The sequence below is a fragment of the Stenella coeruleoalba genome (genome assembly GCF_951394435.1).
Source record: "Stenella coeruleoalba genome assembly, chromosome: 7".
Classification (NCBI taxonomy): Eukaryota; Metazoa; Chordata; class Mammalia; order Artiodactyla; family Delphinidae; genus Stenella; species Stenella coeruleoalba.
Genome location: NC_137153.1, coordinates 120,107,127 through 120,123,468, shown reverse-complemented (window position 1 = coordinate 120,123,468; position 16,342 = coordinate 120,107,127). Strand labels below are relative to the sequence as shown.

Below are 16,342 nucleotides of genomic sequence, written 5' to 3'. Positions count from 1 at the left end.
CAGTGATGTGATGGGGCTCGGTGGTAGCCGCTGGTGAGGGGCGGGGTGCCTCCTGGGCTTCAGCGTGAGCGAGGGGCCGGCCTGGGCTCCGGGCCTTCCTGATCAGGGTACGTGTTCCGTGGAGACCTTGGCCCACCCTTCTTCGTGTGGGTGGAGAAGCTGAGGCCCAGAGAGTCCAGGGCTTGTCCAAGGTCACATGTCGGGCTGGAGCCTGGGCTTCTGGCTTCCAGTGCAGATCTATTCCTTTAGACCATCAGGAGGGCAGAGGAAGCATGTGCCTGGCTGGGGGAGGCCTGTGCCCAGCCCCGGTTCCTCTGGCCACCCTTTGTAGTCAGGGTAGACTTCCTGGAGGTGGTGAGTGCAGCGTGGTTCCTGAAGGATGGAAACTTGGGCAGGGGGCAAGCGTGTGGTGGGCAGCGGATCAGTCTGCATCCAGATGTGGAGCCTGGCCAGAGGGGAGGTGCCAGTGTGCTGAGGGGAGGTGGGGCCCTGACATGCAGCTGCGGCTCGGGGCTCCCTGTGGGCACCACGGTGTAGAGTGAGCTGGCCACCCCTGGCGCCTGGTACCACGCCGGGCGCTGGGCACACAGCAGCGAGCCATGGGCATCCGCCCGTTCACAGTGACCGTCGGACAGCCAGGCAGGGCCCCCCAGGTGTGATCAGTGCTGCCTTGGGGGAAGCCCAGGGCACTGTGGGAGCCCAGAGTGGGCCCCTGGCCCAGCCGTGGACATCAGGCAAGGCTTGGGTGGGCAGATGTCCAGCTGACACCAGAAGAGTGGAAGAGTGTTTGGCAGACCCCGTGCCCAGCTGCCGGGGTCAGCGCACGCCGAGGGCGAGAAACTCAGTGGATGTGGCACTGTGGGGCCCCAGGGGGTGACCGTCCACGGGTCCCCAGGGCTTTCCCGGAAACGCTGACCCCCTCCTCAGGCCCCCTCAGCCTGTCCACCTATGAGCCCTGGGCAGACCCCAGCTGCCTGCTCCCCCAAGGCCTGGGGGAGAGTGGATGACGCCCCTCTCCTGTCCCAGTGGAGCTGCAGGCTCGGGGCTGGGGAGGCACCGGGTCCGACCCCTCCCCTGTGCTCACGGGGGGTGTAGGAGCGCCTGCCGTGTGCGGAGCCTCTTTGGGGGCCCTGTCCTTGTCGCACACACTCCCAGCCGTGGTGCTGTGACGCTGTTCCCACACCTCCCGGGTGGAGAAATGGGGTGCAGGGGGGAGGGGCGCTCGCGGAGGTCTCAGGGCCACACTGGCAGGGCCGGGCTGCTCCCGTCTCTCGTCTGGTGCATAAATATGGAGCGTTGGGCGAGATCCTGAGGCAGACCTGATTTATGGGCCATTAGATAAATACCGGATCCCATCAGGACCCCCCGCACCCCCTTGCCTCCTGCTGGATTTATAAGTCACAAGCAGGCGGCCAGGACCCTCCTACACCGCCCTCTCCTGCTCCCAATACAACGTAAAACTCTCCTCACCGCCGCCGCGCGGCCCGCGAGCCCTGGGGCCACGGGAGGAGGCTCTGTCCTGGCGTGGGTGGCAGCGCCCGTCGTGCTTCCCGTCGCCTGCGGGGCCCGGCCCACTGCCTCGCTCTCGGGAGGAGTGACCGGTGGCCCCGGCGCAGCCTCAGTGCCGGCCCTGCAGGGGGCTCGGTCCTGAGGCAGCCTCCTTCCTCTCTGCTGTCCTCGGCGACCCCCGCCAGGAGGGCTCCCTGGCAGTGGCAGGGCTGGTGGCAGCATGAGTTGGGGCCCAGTGGGGCCCAGGGGGACGGGGGCCTGGAGTGACACCCCAGCCTTGGCCGGGAGCACACAGGATGTGGCTTGTCCGCCCCCAGGGCCGGCCTGAGCCCTCCTAGGCGCCAGCCCCACGCGGGCGGCCATGCTGACCGGGCCGGCCTGAGCCCTCCTGGGTGCCAGCCCCACACGGGCGGCCATGCTGACCGGGCCGGCCTGAGCCCTCCTGGGTGCCAGCCCCACACGGGCGGCCATGCTGACTGGCCTCGGTGCCGCACGACCCCTGGGAGAGGCTGTGATCACACCCCCGGGGCAGGTGGGGCACAGGCTTGGGGCTGGCCCCTGGACCGGCCGACCGCAGGGAGGGCCGACGGGCACCCTGCCCCGCGCTGGTAAGGAGGGACGCGGCAGGCCCACGGCGTCTCGTGTCGGGCAACGGCAGGGGCGTGCGCACACACGCAGCCCCTGGGGGCTCATTCCGCAGCATTCCGGGGTTGGTGGGGCCCAGGTGGGAGTTGCCCCGCGGGCCAGCCCTCCCCAGACTGAGCCCGGGCCTGTCTGCTGAGCGTGCAGCTGCAGGGCTCGGGGGCCTGCCTGTGCTCCCGTCTGAAGGGGGGAGACCTGACAGCAGCAGGCTGGAGGGGCACCCGCTGCCCCGCCTCTGCTTCCTTCTTCCTCTCTGAGGAAGGCCTCTCCCTGTTTCCTTCCTGCGCCCCATCCCCTGCCTCCGAGGGACTGGGGTGTGGAAACGGCAGTGCCTGACGCGTGTGCGCCGGCGGGCATGGCCCCGCAGCGGCTGCGGAGAGGCCCCCGCTGGTTCCCCCGCCTCCCTGTGCGGGTGGGGCGCGTGGCCTTGCCTCTCCGAGCCTCAGTTTCCACGGGGTGCATGGGGGTGTCGGCAGGCTCCCCGAAGGGCCTGTTGGGGGGAACGTGGCGGGCGCCAGCCCCGCGCCTGGCGGGTGGTGGGGTCAGAGAGTGGGGGCCGCAGCGTGTGTGCAAGCGTGTGAACCCGTGTGCGTGCCCGTGTATGTTGCACGTGATCATTCTTGTGTGCAGGCGTCTTGTCCTGGGTTGAGCCCCCTGAGGGAAGGAGGGATGTGTCCTCCGAGCTCGAGGGACATAACTCGCCCTGTGACCTCTGACAGGGACATGCCCCGCCGGCCTTGAGAAGAGGCAGCCGGGCCAGAGCCCTTGGAGAAGTCCAGCCCTGCCTGCCCCGGGGGCCATACAGGGGATGGAGGAAGGGCCCAGCCGCCGGCGGTGCCAAAGCAAAGGAGGCGGCAGGCCTGTGGTCCCCCCACCCCCACCCCGCCCAGACACCCCTCCCACCTCGCGGCTTCCTGGAGCCGGAGGGCGGCAGTGGGCACTGTGCAGGTCAGGGGGCGGGGGTCCCACCCTGGCTGTGGGCTGCTGCTCCCCAGGACGTCCGGCACCAGCTGTCTCCTGACGCCAGCGACCCCGCTTATGCTGGGCGTTGAGTGCCCCTCCCAGGCGCGTGCTCGGCTGCTGGGGGTGGGTCGGCCCCGGGGGCTTTCCTGGGGATCCCGGCGTGGGGGCCCGGCCTCCTCTGCCCTCCCGGCAGCGTCCCCTCCCCGTGCCGGCCCCTCTGCCCGTGGCTCGGGGCTGGGAGGATAACGAGGCCCTGTCTTGGCCGATGCCTCCCACCCGAGGCTTCCCGGCGCCAGCGGACATAAGTCAAACACAGCCACGTCTAAGAGGTGGTCGAGCTGGCAAAGCATGAATCCCCAGCCCCTCCCCCCTGCCCCCCCACCCCCCGTGTTTAAATAAAACAATAACATTTGTAATGATGCTGCTCGGAGCGGCCCGGCCCTTCATGGCTTCAGAGCGCTCGCGAATTAATTCCGGACGCCCCCATGTAGGAGGCAAGTGCTGAGGGACCCCCACCTGCCACCCTGTCCCGTCTGGAAGGGGAGGAGAACCCCTTAACTGGGCCGCGTCATGGGGGCCGTGCGCGTCCCGAGGGCGCCTCCTGCGGATCCAGCCTGGAGGCTGGTGCCGACCTCGTCCCTCTGTGGCTGGGGAAGCTGGGGCACTGAGAGGCTAGGGGCTCGCCCGGGGCCACACAGCAGTTGGGGCAGAGCAGCGTCTGATTCCAGAGCCTGTAGCTTGAAGCCGCCTGTTCTCCTGAGGGCTCAGCCGCACCCCTTTGGTGCTCTGGGCCTGTTTCCCCACCTGCTCAAACGTGCCTCTCAGCTGTGTCCCGGCGCTGAGGAGTTAGGGTTCTGTTCAGAGGACAGACCCTGGGGACCCCCACCCTCAGGGTCTCAGGGACACCGGCCTGCCAGGGTCCCCATCATTCCGGATGCTGGTCCAGCTCAGCCTGTGGCTGCCGCCCACCGGGTCCACTCTCCTGGTCTGTGACCCCGTCCCCTGTAGCAGACGGCGACACGAGGAGGTGCCCTGCTCCAGCCCGGCATCCACTGTGTCGCAAGAGGCCAGAGCCAGGCCGGCCAGCTTGAGCTCCCCATCCAGCCCCACCGGCTGTCAGACTTTCCAGAAGCACCAGGCTTGCAGAAACTCTGACTCGAGGCCTCCCGCCTGGCTCCGGGGCCCAGCTGGTGGGTCTGAAGCGTGGGCCGGCCCTCTGTCCCGAGTCTCGCCACACGGATGGAGAATCTCTCGCTCGAGTCAGCGTTTGCGTCTTGGAGAGCGCAGCCCCTGCAGGGGCCATCCCTAAATAGCCATTTGTGGAGGCGGGAAGGATGCGGGGCCGGCCCTCAGGGAGCCCCGCGGCCCGGAGAGGGTCTGAACGGTCGTCGGCGGGGCCGGCGTGGTGGAGAGGGGTCCACGTGGACTGTTGCAGAGCTGTGGGCGGTGTCCCAAGAATTGCACGGGCCCGGGGGACCCCCAGAGAGCAAGAGAGGGAGCCCTCACGCCCCCAGGCTTGGAGGACGGAGCGGGGCTGGACCGGCAGAGCCCCTAGAGCTGCGGCCTGAGGAGGAAGTGACCGCTGAGAACCGGGGCCGGGCAGGGCGGGCGCCAGAGCCGCGGACCCCCTCCTCCCTCCTGCTGGTCCCCTGCGTTTGCGAGACCCACCCGAGGCCAAGGGTGAGAGGGCCCGGGGTGAGGCCCCGAGCTCGGGCCCCGGAGCTGGGCAGGGCAGGTGGGTCTGGAGGTACGCGTGGGGGGCAGTCCCGTGACAGCGGCGTCTGCGGGAACAGGGCACTGTTTTGCCCAGTCCAGACTTCCTGCAGGGGAGGGTAAGCCTCGACGGAGGCCCAGAGGGGTGATGGCACGTGGGAAGTCCCCCGAGGGGCCGCGCCCTCCCGGCTTCCGGAAGGCTCCATGCTGGGGGCTGCGTGCAGGGCCTTCCCCTCGGTGGGGCTGGGAGTGTGTGAGAGGTTTCACTGCCGCCCTCGGGAAGTCGCCTCGCATAAGCTCCTGCTCTGCCTTGGGGTCTCTAGGGGCCCCAGGAAGCCTTGTGTGGGGTGGGGGCTGAGGAGCTGGTCCTGAGGAGGCCGTGGGCACCCTGGGAGTGTCGGGGGACGTCTGGACATCTGCTCTGGCTCAGCAGAGCAGGACCAAGGGAGGGCGGCCGGCGGCGGTGGCGGGCCCCGTCCTGGCGCTGCGGCCCTCGCTTAGTGGCATCTGGCGCGTCCCTGGGGAGGCACAGGCCCAATATGCCCAGGGGCTCCCCCGTGCTGGTGCTGTGTGGGCAGCCTCTCCCACCCCGCCAGGCCTCCTTTCCCCGGGTCCAGGGCCCTTGGTGTCCCCAGCAGAGGAAGCGGGGGTGTGAGGGCCAGCAGAGGGCGCTGCAGAAGCCCCCGGGAGCCTTCCTGTGTCTTTGCGGGGCTCTGGGTGGGGTCCACAGCCTGGCTCTGGTTCAGCGTCGCCTTGGGCCTGCTGGGTGACCTCCGGGAGGTCTCGGCCCCTCTTGGGAAAGGGCGGCTTGAGCTGCATGGGCTGTGAAGTCGAGGGTCTGTGAACGCGCAGCCGTGGGGTGCCTGGTCCCCTCGGCCTTCCCTCCTACCTGGGTCTCCGCGGGGATGTGTTGGAATGAACCGTTCCTTCTCCGCCTCTTCCCATCAGCTTGTCTCCCTGGGTTCCCAGAAACTAGGCTGCCCCGACTGCAGCATCTACTCAGGTTCTACCCTCGTGCTGGACCCCCGCACCCGCCCGGCCGGCCCGGGCTGTCCCGTCTCAAGCCTGGGTTTGACCCAGCTTGTGCTCTCCCCCAGCCCCTCTCCTCCCCGCAGCAGAAAGGGACCATCAGAGATCTGCATCTCACCCCATCCTTTTCCTGGGGCACAGTGGGCCCTGTTCTCGGCTACGCTCCCCACCGTTGCACCCCTTGTTCTGCTCCCTAGCTGACGTGAGAGGCCCTTTCCTCAGCGGCATTTCTGCTCTGGTTCTAGGCCTTGACGCGTGCTACCTCTCGTGCCTGAATTGCTCTCCCTATTTTTCCCGTTCCTTCAATTTCACTGTCACTTTTTCCGGGAAGCCTTCCTGGCTTTGCCTCAGTCCGTAGCCCATCAAAGCCCTTCTCACTCCACGTTGGGATCCCTGTTGAACTGTCAGTTTCCTGAGAGCTGGGTCCCATCTGCCCTGGCCCTGGGCGGGTCCTGGGGTGACCAGTAGGTGAATGAATTAATGAGAGGCGGCGTGTTCTGTTCTCAGAGCGCACAGCCTCCAGGAGGCCAGGCTTGGGGCAGAGAAGGGGGCCGCAGTCTGGCCGGCTCTGAGCAGCATCCTTCTCCCCGGCCCCGGCCAGCTTGTGGGCGCGCTGCTCGGGCCCTGGCGGCGGAGGGGCTGCCGCGGGAGCTGCGGGCTGACTGGAAGCCTCCCCGTGCCTCAGCTGTGCAGGAGGAGCGGCAGCGGGGCAAGGACCGGGCTGAGAACGAGGTGGAGTCTACAAGCAGCGCCAACGAGGACATGCCCGTGGAGAAGATCCTGGAGGCCGAGCTGGCCGTCGAGCCCAAGACCGAGACGTACGTGGAGGCAAACGTGGGGCTGAACCCCAGCTCGGTGAGTGCACCCCCGCCCTGCTCTGGGGACGGTGGCCCCGGCGCACTCCTGGGAGGGAGACCCCCTCTGTGATGTCCCCAGTCGGGTGGGTGAGGTTTTGGTTGTTTGGCTCAAAGCCCAGGACGTTATGGTAACCTTCAAGCTTCGTGTTGTCTCTGGCCCATCGTCCAGCTGGGTTTCGGGGGTTCTGTGTCTGCCCCAGGTTTGCGGGCAGCGTTAGGTCCAGACTTCATCTATGTCTCCCGTGTGTGGTCGGGGTGGGACCACAGCCCTGTGGCCTGCCCTGAGGTCTCCCCGGCTCACGGTGGCCCAGACGGCACCGGACGCACCTGCCCAGCTCCCTGCCCCAACCCCGGGGCCTTTGCACGTGCCGCTCCCTCTGTTCCTCCTCGGGCTTCAGCCTCGGAGAGGTGTCACTTCCTCGCGGAGCCCCTTTCCCTTTGACCCCCCTGGTGCCCCTGTTCTGTGGGCTCAGCGCCCCTGACGTTACTCTTCACGGCCCCTAGCACGTGGGGGCCACACCGCAGCGTGTGCAGTGGGTTAATTCTCCATCCTTGCCATCAGGCTGTTCCACGGGACCCTGCCCTGCCCGTAGGTGCTCTCACGTGGCCCCCACCCCCATCTCCGAGTGTGAGGGTCCCGTCTCATCTGTGGGGGGTCGCAGGCCGCCCTGCTGCCCCGCACTCTGTGATGCCCCAGGACCACGGCCCCTCTGAGACGCCCGCTTCGGCTACGTGCCAGGGAAGGCGGGCCCTCTCCTGGGCGCGCCGCCTCTCGGCCTCTCGTAGAATGACTCCCGTCGGCTATGATGCTCAGCGGTCCGTCTGGTCTGTGGTCCGGCCCGACCCCACGCCCCCTCTCCGGTCCCAGTGCGGGGTGGGGAGGGCTTCACGACTGAGTCGAAACCCCGAAAGAGAAGTCCTGGCCTGCCAGCTTTTGATTTTGTCAAGTAAGGACGTTATTGGGAAGAAAACAAATCTGCCATCTTCTCTCTCCACGAATTCAGAGCAGGCGGAGGGGAGTCTAGGGGACAGGCAGGCGGGCCGGCCAGGCAGCGGGTCTGCCCTCGTGCTGCAGCTTGAGCTGGGCTGGCCTGGGTCCCCCGCTCTGGGGACGGCTTGTTAGGCCCCTTCTCTCGACACCGGCGACACCTCTCTGCTCTGGGGCAGCCTCGGGCCTCTGCCTGGGGATCCCGCTGTCACCTCCTAGCACGGGGAAGGTCCCGCCCTCTCAGGCACGGGCTGGAACTCCAGAAACTGCCATTGAATGAGGCCTGTTTTGTCTCTGAGCGGGAATCCAGGCTCGGAGAAGTTAAGTGCTTGCTGGAGACCACCCTGCGGGACGGAGCAGGGCAGAGCTGGAGCCCCCTCCCCCAGGGCAGCCCCCCAGGCCTAGTCCTGCACCCACTGTGCAGGCAGACGTCGCCCCCAGCTCTAGGCGTGACTGTGCTCACCTACAAGGCCCCGGCCTGCCCGGGAGTGGCTCAGGGTGACAGCCTGTGCCCCGGACCTGCTTTGGGCCCCTTGAGGGCTCGGAGGGAGCCGTTGGCTGGTGCCCAGGGAGAAGGCCCGACCACTGGGGCTCTCCTCGGGTCTTCCCCACGCCCCCCGCTTGCCCCTGCATGGCTCCCCCATGCCCCCCACCATCAGGCTTGTGCTCTCACCTCGAGGGGCTGCCCTGCGGCGTGGAAGGGCAAGGAGCACGGTCCCCGGGGAGTGCAGCCTGGCCGCAGTGGCTCTGGCGAGAACCTGGCCCTGGCCTCTGGCACGCTAGCTGCTGGGTGTTTCGCTCGTGTGAGTGCCCGTGGCTGCCGCTGTCCATCAGACGGGATGGGGTGGGCGATGCCCGCAGGGTGTCCTGGGCACGTGGTGTCCGGGGCCCAGCGAGTGTGTGGACTTCCGGTTGACGCTCCTGGGAGGTTTGTTGCAGAGCAGGTGGGGGCGGGGGCGCCCAGCGGCTGGTGCCTGTCTGCCCCTCCCCCTGAGGTCCGCGGACCAACTGGCCACGCCCCGCGGCTGCCGCCTCTCCCGGGGTCCCAGGTCCCCTTTCTGCTCGCCTGGCTCTGTCCGCCCCGGTGGCCTCGGTGCCAGTTGCTCACCGGGCCTCCCACGAGAGCCCTCAGCAGGCCCTTCACGGGGCTGGGTTGTTTAGGCTGCGTCATTGGGGGGCGGATGGTTTCTGTCAGGGGAGGCTCTTCCGAGGGGGCCTCCCGCGTGTGGCTGCCTGGCCGTCATGGTTTCTGGAATGAGGGGTTTCCACATCCCGTGCACGGGCCTCGGTCCCCCCGTCCCCGGGCCCAGAGGTTGTCCACCCGAGCCCCACAGGCTGGAGCCGGGAGCAGCAGGGTGCCGCGGAGGCCGCCCAGGTTTCTTCGTCTCTGAGAATGACCGGGGTGTCCCCTTCTGGCTAGAACTTTCTGGAGGGGCCTCTGATGCACCCTCTCTGAGTGCCACCCCCGAGTCTGGCCTGTGACACGGGGTCCCCCGGCCCCAGCCCCCGGGGCTGCGGTGGGGACCGAGTGGGTCGTAGCACGGTGTCCCTGTGGCTGCTAGGACAAGTGACCACAAATCAAGTGCCTAAGACAGCACAGAGTTTAGTGTCTCACGCTTCTCGAGGTCAGAAGGCTGAGCTCAGTGTCCCTGGGCCAAGTCAGGGCATCGGCAGGGCTGGCCCTTCTCGGGGAGAAGCTGCTGCCCGGCCTGTCCCCGCTCTGGAGCTGCCCGCGTTCCTCTGCTCCCGGCCCTTCCTCCGGCTCCGGGGCCGGCAGCGTCTTCCCTCCTCGACCTCGGCCTCCGTCCTCACGCCTTCTCTCCGCTCTGACCTCCTCCCCGCTCCAGTAGGGACCCTCGTTGATGGCACTGGGCCCACCCACTTCTTCCAGGGTAACCTCCCATCTCCAAACCCTTAACTTGGCCGCGTCTGCAGAGTCCCCTTTGTCGGGTAAGGTGGCACATTAGCAGGTTCTGGGGTATAGGACGTGGGTGTCACCGGGGGCGTTATTCAGCCGCCACTGCCGGGTAAGGCGTGTGGCGGGACCTGGCCTGGGGCTGCGTTCTCTGCTCGGTGCTCACGCGGTGCCCCTTCCCGCAGCCCAACGACCCCGTCACCAACATCTGCCAGGCGGCCGACAAGCAGCTCTTCACCCTGGTGGAGTGGGCCAAGCGGATCCCACACTTCTCCGAGCTGCCCCTGGACGACCAGGTCATCCTGCTGCGGGCAGGTGAGTGGCCGGGCCTGGCGGGGGCTGGGCAGGCGTGGACAGGAGAGGGGTGGGGGCTTTGCGGCCCCGCGGGTGGGACGCGGCCTTCCTGCTGCTGCGTGGGGCCGCAGGGGAAGGGGCACGGGCCGGGGCTTCTGCTCCGGCACTGCCCACCGCAGCCTGGGCTTCCCTCCCCTCCCTCATAAGGAAGGATTCAGTTGGGGTCTCTCCTAGTGGCCTTCAGAGGGGTGACGGGCCGTCTGGGGACCTGTGGAGAGGAAGGGGTGAGCATGTCCAGCAAGGGCTGCCCTCGGGGGGCTGTGTGTTCTGCCTTCTCCCCCGACTGAGGCCGCAGCCCCTTTCCCAGGCTGGGCTTGCGATGCGCGAAGCTGGTGCAAAAACAGCTCGCTCGGTGCTCAGCACACACCCCACGGCCGAACGGTGGTGAGGGGGATCCTGGGACCTGGGGGCGGGCGGGGGCGGGGGATGGGAGCGGCGGCTTTGGAGTCCCGACGAGGCAGCCGCCCGCCCTCCAGGCCGTTCTCTCATCTGGAAAGTGGGCATGACGGCCTTGCCGCGTGGAAGCCGGTTTCTGCTGGGACGCTGGGGTCCTTGGCGCAAAGCTCCTGCCAGAGAGACAGTAGGGACTGGCCAGCTGGGAGGTGCTGGGCGGGAGCCCCACCCCACCGGTCCATACGTGCGCGCTGGGCCCTGCGGTGTGCACCTGCTGACGCGTGCTCCGGGCCTGTGCTGGGAGCCACAGGAGCATCGGGCCAGCCCAGCGCCTGCTGGGCCCACTCTTGGGGGCAGGAGGACAGGTGGCAGCAGGGTCAGAGGTAGGAAGGGGCTGGGCGGGCCTCAGTGGGGGATGAGAGGGAGAGAGGCAGAGTGATCGCAGAGTGGCAGGTAGGGCAGGCGCTGGGGGGCTGGTCCGGCCCCTCGCAGAGCTCTGGTCCTTGGCCCTGGTGTTTGGCCAGCGGGGTGTCCCTCGCGCTGAACCTGGGGGCGGGGAGAGCCCGTGCCCAGAGGAGTTTTCACTCTGGGGCACAAAACCCAACACCCAGAGCCGTCAGACCCGCAGGGATTGGGAAAGTCTGGGACCCGGGGTCGGAGGGCGTTCTGATTCACTGACCAGGCAGCGCCTTCCTCTCCCTGGGCCTCAGTTTTCCTCTGTATGAAACGGGGCCGATACTTGCTCTGTGGGGTTGAATCAGCATTCAGTGGGATGATCCTTGTGATACTGGCAGCCGCCAGCCCAGAACCTTCGGGGCACTCAGGAGTGGTGGCTGGGACGGTCACTAGTGAGAGTCCTGTGGGACGATTCATGCTGTTCAGTTATAGGGTCATCGAGACACTTGCTCACAGAATCGCTTCCATCCGTCTCTGTAGCCCTTGCGCCTGCGCTGGGTGCGCCAGGGCCTCATGTAGAGAGAGCGGCGAGTTGGCCTTTGGCTCTAAACACCCCTTGTTTCAGCTCAATAATTTGCCGATTTGTGGCATCCACAAAATGTCAGTCTCTGGGAGTTTGCCGTGGGGGGCCAGACTGGCGGCAGCTGCTCCAGGGCCGCCTGGAGAGGGTCCTGGGAGCTCCCTTGTGCTCCGTGGCGCAAGCGTCTGGCACTCACAGAGAGAGACTTCCTTGGCACCCTAGTTGGGGAGCCTGGGTTAAGCTACGCTACAGGACATGCTCTGTGCAGGACTTCTCAGGGCCTTTACTGCACGCGCTGTAGAGGCATCCCCCAAACGTCCATGCTCGGGAACTTCCTTTCTGTGGAACGGTCATGGGCTCGGGGTTTCATGGAGCCCACTTTGGGAACCGTGGCTTGGGAGGGTGAGAGCTGCCTCTGGGGGGCCCAATGGGGGTCGGGGGCAGGGCAGCCCGGGGGTCTGGAGACAGCAGTGACCGTGTGTTCTCCCCGCCGCAGGCTGGAACGAGCTGCTCATCGCCTCCTTCTCCCACCGCTCCATAGCCGTGAAGGACGGCATCCTCCTGGCCACCGGGCTGCACGTCCACCGCAATAGCGCCCACAGCGCGGGGGTGGGCGCCATCTTTGACAGGTGGGGGCCCAGCCCAGCCCACGGCCGTGACCTGCTTGGCCTTTGTCCTGTTCACGAGGGTTACACTTGCGGAGATACAGAGATGTGCAAGGACTGAGGTTAAAATCCCTCCGGGGACCCCCGACAGCCGCAGCTGACGTTTTTGGTTTACTTTTCTCCAAGTATGTTTTCAAGTCCTGCCCATGGGAAGGAAAGCTGCCGTATTTTTAATGCAAAGGTAGACTGCGCCGTAGGTACCGTTCTGTGCTGCTGTCATGTCGGATGCGGCGGAGACTCTTGAGCTGAGACTAAAAGCATCGCGGCGCCTGTGAGCCCGCGCGCACCCTGTCCCCGGGTGCCCGGCTGCATCTCAGCGCTGCTTCTGGCGTGTCCCCGGTGGAGACACCGCTCTCTGCCCCTCGGCACACAGCCGGGGGGCCAGTGCTGGGTAGTGGGTAGGGGGCTCCGTTCAAGTACCTCCAGAATCATGGCCCACCTGCGCTGCACCAGGCAGGGCGGACGGGAGCTACTCATTCCTGTCTCTGGGCCTTGCCTAAGAGCCCGGAGGACCTGGGGACCTGGGTGTCAGCTCAGCCAGCCGGAGTGGGAAGGGCTGGGGAGGGGCGTCCCAGGGTCCCTCGGGTGTGGGGGGCGTGGCACAGGAGTGGTGAGTGGGAAGGAGCGGGTGGCAGGGCGTGGGGGGTGGGGATGGTGGTGGGAGGGGTCCCAGGCGAGCCCCCGAGTACAGGAGCCTTGACGTTAGAGGGGAGCAGCAGAAGCCCCTCCTGTAGCCCCCCGGGGATAAATGTGGGAGCCTGCTGCCCCGTGGGACAGCTCAGGGAGAACAGAGGGGCACCGCGTACCGTGGGCAAGCACTGGTTTAGACAGTGTAGGGATGTGTCTTTGCCGCAGGACGTTTCAGGGCCTTTAACGAGCTCGTGTACAGTAGTGCCACCCAAAGGGGCTGTGGAGCGCGGGCTTTGCTGCCCACAGACGGCTTCTTGGAGAGCACGTCCCCTGGGGGCATGTTTAGAAGTGCGGCCCCAGTCACGCACCCAGCTGACAGCTCTGTGCTTCCAGCTGCTAGAGAGGGGACGGTGATGGGAATGTAATAAGTGGCCGGTGTCGGGAAGTGGAACGGAGCCCGCTCCGGCTGCAAGGAAGGAGCCGGGAAGCCCAGGAGCTGGGGAAATGCCTTCCCGCGGGCGGGCTCCGGGGAGTGGCAGGAATGCGGCGCTCAGGCCGCCGTGTGTGGCCTGCATCCCCGCGGGGCGTGTGGCTGTGGGCTTTGCCCTGGACGTGCGGGGCCTTGGCTCGCCCGGCTGTCACGAGGCTCCTCTTTAGTCTCTGGCCCCCCAGGATAAAATCCCATTCGCAGACCTTGAGGAAGAGGCATGGCGCCCCCGGGGTGGGATGGGACAGGCTGGGCAGCTCCCCCGGTCTCCTGGCTCTTCTCAGCTGCCCTCCAGGCCCACAGCGGGCCTCCCGAGCGCTTTGGGGTTCCTGGCGGGTCCTGTGAGGGCCGTGGTCTGACTTGGGACGTCGGCATTTGCCCGCTTCCCCCGCAGGGTGCTGACGGAGCTGGTGTCCAAGATGCGGGACATGCAGATGGACAAGACGGAGCTGGGCTGCCTGCGCGCCATCGTCCTCTTCAACCCTGGTACTGCCTTCCTGCCGCTTCACCTGCTGTCCAGGCCCGGGTGTCAGCCCACCTGGGGGACTAGAGGCCCCGGGCTCTCTTCCCCGCCCCGCTGCTCACGGGCGCTGCAGCGTCGGCGACCCGCCCCTTCTCCGAGCCTCGGTGTCTCCCTTACGAGGGGGGACAGCCGTGCCACCTTCTTCCCAAGGCCCTCGTGAAGGTCGGACAAGGCTTGCGCAGCCGAGCTCATCCTCTGCGGTTTGGTGAGGGCTCTGGCCGGGCCTTTGGGCACTGTGTCCAAAGCGAGGCCCCACTCGCACCGGCATCCTGGGCTCCAGAGGAGATGGCCTCTTCGCGCGCTTCTGCTGCCGGAGTTCTGGAGCCCGGATGTTTTGGGGGTGGACGGGGACACCGGGGGCAGGTTTGGGGCTGCTGAGGGCTTCTAGGGGGAGGTGCAGGGAACTGACCAGGCGGTGGGAGGATGGGACGGCCCTAGGGGTCACGGGCCCTGACTCCTTGCCCTCCACCGGCTCCAGTGCTGAGGGCCGGGCCGGGGTGGAGATGGAGTCCGCTCGTGGGGGACAGCCCGTTGCCAGGGACGTGTGTTCCCCAGCTTTGTGCTCGAGCCCGTGACCCTGCCAGCATGGGAGGCTGAGCCATGTGTCTCGGCCCTGCCTGGCGGGATCCCCATTGAAGTCGTGCGTGGCTTGGCTCCTGGCTCTGGTTCATCTGTTGGGGCCCAGGCGTGGGGTTGCTGGGCACAGAAGGGAGATGTCCAGGGCTGGCAGAGCCCCAGGGCCTGGGGGAGCCCAGTTGCAGCGGAGCCTGGCATGTTCCCAAGGTGCCCAGGACCCCGGGCCACCATGGCATTCACACTGGGCCGCAGTGCTCCTACTGGGACATCAGCCAGCCAGGGCAGGGCCGGTGTGGGACCCCCCTGGTCTGGGACTTACAGGCCAACCGACAGCAGTCCTGTTCCGTGGCTGAGCCCCGGACGCTGCGTCAGCTTCAGACCAGCAGCAGGGAGGCTCCAGCCTCTGCCCCCTGAGCCACTAGGACGGACCATGCCTGGCTGGGGCCAGACTCAGGGCTGTGTGAGCCCACATCCAGATGCGCAGTGGTGGCTGCTGTCCGGGGGCAGCGGGGAGAGAGAGAGAGAGGCTCGTCCAATGTCAGCTTGCTGGGCAACTTCAGGAGATGAAGAAGCCCAGGGGGCTTATTAGCAAAGCTTTGCCCGGCCGGGGGGCTCTCGGTGCCTCGGAGAGAGGCCCGTGACGGCTCACCAGGATGAGCCGGGCGGCCCGTGCTTCTAAGCCTCACCCCTGGGCCCTGGGGGCTTTGGCGACGCTGGTCCCGGGGATCTCCGTCCACAGGCAGAGCCTTCCAGCCTGGACTCCTGCCGCCAGGGTCCCAGGGCTCGGGATGGCTTCAGGGCCCCCCAGAGCGTGGGTCTGGCTCTTCCAGGTACAAGAGGGTTTGGAGCCTTCATCTCGCTCCAGGGGGCTGAGACCCGATGCAGCAGAGGCCTCTGGAGGCCACGCGGTTGCCATGGTAACCAGGAGCCGCCCCGGGGGCAGGCCCGTCCCACTTTACAGATGGGCTGAGTGGCAGGAGGTCAGGGGACTGGCCCAAGGTCAAGTGGCCAGCAAGCAAGCGGCAGGGCCAGGGCTCGAGCAGCCTCGTCTGAGTCGGGGCTCTCGGCCCCTGGGGCAGGTTCCCCGGGCAGGGCTCTCACCTGCGGCCCCTGCTCCCTCACAGACTCCAAGGGGCTATCGAACCCGGCCGAGGTGGAGACGCTTCGCGAGAAGGTCTACGCGTCCCTGGAGGCGTACTGCAAACACAAGTACCCCGAGCAGCCAGGAAGGTGAGCCTCGGCCCAGCCTCTGCCTGGACGGACCTCGGGGTCTCTTTGCAGACCCCCCCGCCCGGGGCAGGACCCCGCCACCAGCCCTTCAGACCCTCTTGTGGATTAGAAGGCCACACCCTGCCTTCACCCAGGGCAGTGGGGGATTGAGGCGCTCTCCCGGCCTCAGCGGGCACGCGCTCACGCTTCCTTGTAGCCCCACCAAAAAGACGGGCCCAGCGCGGGCACACAGTAGGTGCTTGTCGCTGTAAAGCACGTGAACGAAGTCAGTGCCTTCCTCCGCCTGCCAAAGGGAACCGCTAGAGGTGGGGGCCTGGCGTGCTCACCCCTAGCAGGGAAGGACGCCAGCACACAGTAGGTGGTTTATAGGCGTATGCAGAGTAGATGGCCGTGGTCTGCAGACCTGCCCGTCTCTCCTGGCCGACTGTGGGCCCCGGAAGGGCTGGAATTGTCTCCCTTCTGGGTCCACAGTGCCGGGCGCGCCGTGGGCGTCCAGGAGAAGGGGAAGCATCAGTGACTTCACGGCATCCGAATCTGCTGTCCTGATTCTGCCCCCTCCCTCTCCCGCTGGCCGCCCCGCCGACTGGCACACACGGGCCACACAGGGTTAACTGTCTTGCTCAGCCTCATCTGGTTTGGTTTAGAGTGAAACTTCCCGGAGGAGGATGAGAGGAGGGGTGGCAGGCCCGCCTGTTTTTCCTGGCTTCCCGCCCTAGCCCATCTCGCCAGCTCAGCAGAAAACAGCTCGTTCTCTGGCCCTGTTCCAGCCTCTAAGCTGCGTTTCTGCCTTTAAAACGCGGGTAGTGTTGCAGCCAAGCACGGGGCTTTCCCCCCTGAAATACAGACACTGTTAATAATTAATGAGGCCCTGGGACCCCTGGAGGGGCATGTG

General features: G+C 67.0%; 1 protein-coding gene across 2 annotated transcripts in view; it reads left to right on the top strand.

The window, feature by feature from the left end:
• The window catches only part of RXRA (retinoid X receptor alpha), a 95,928-nt gene that overhangs the window by 77,297 nt on the left and 2,289 nt on the right, over positions 1-16,342 (top strand). For both annotated transcript variants that reach the window (XM_079926317.1, XM_079926318.1), the window contains 5 exons: positions 6,542-6,711; positions 9,802-9,931; positions 11,836-11,968; positions 13,516-13,607; positions 15,345-15,450. In XM_079926317.1, coding sequence (XP_079782443.1) covers positions 6,542-6,711; positions 9,802-9,931; positions 11,836-11,968; positions 13,516-13,607; positions 15,345-15,450 — 631 coding nt within the window. The remainder of the gene's footprint in view (positions 1-6,541; positions 6,712-9,801; positions 9,932-11,835; positions 11,969-13,515; positions 13,608-15,344; positions 15,451-16,342) is intronic.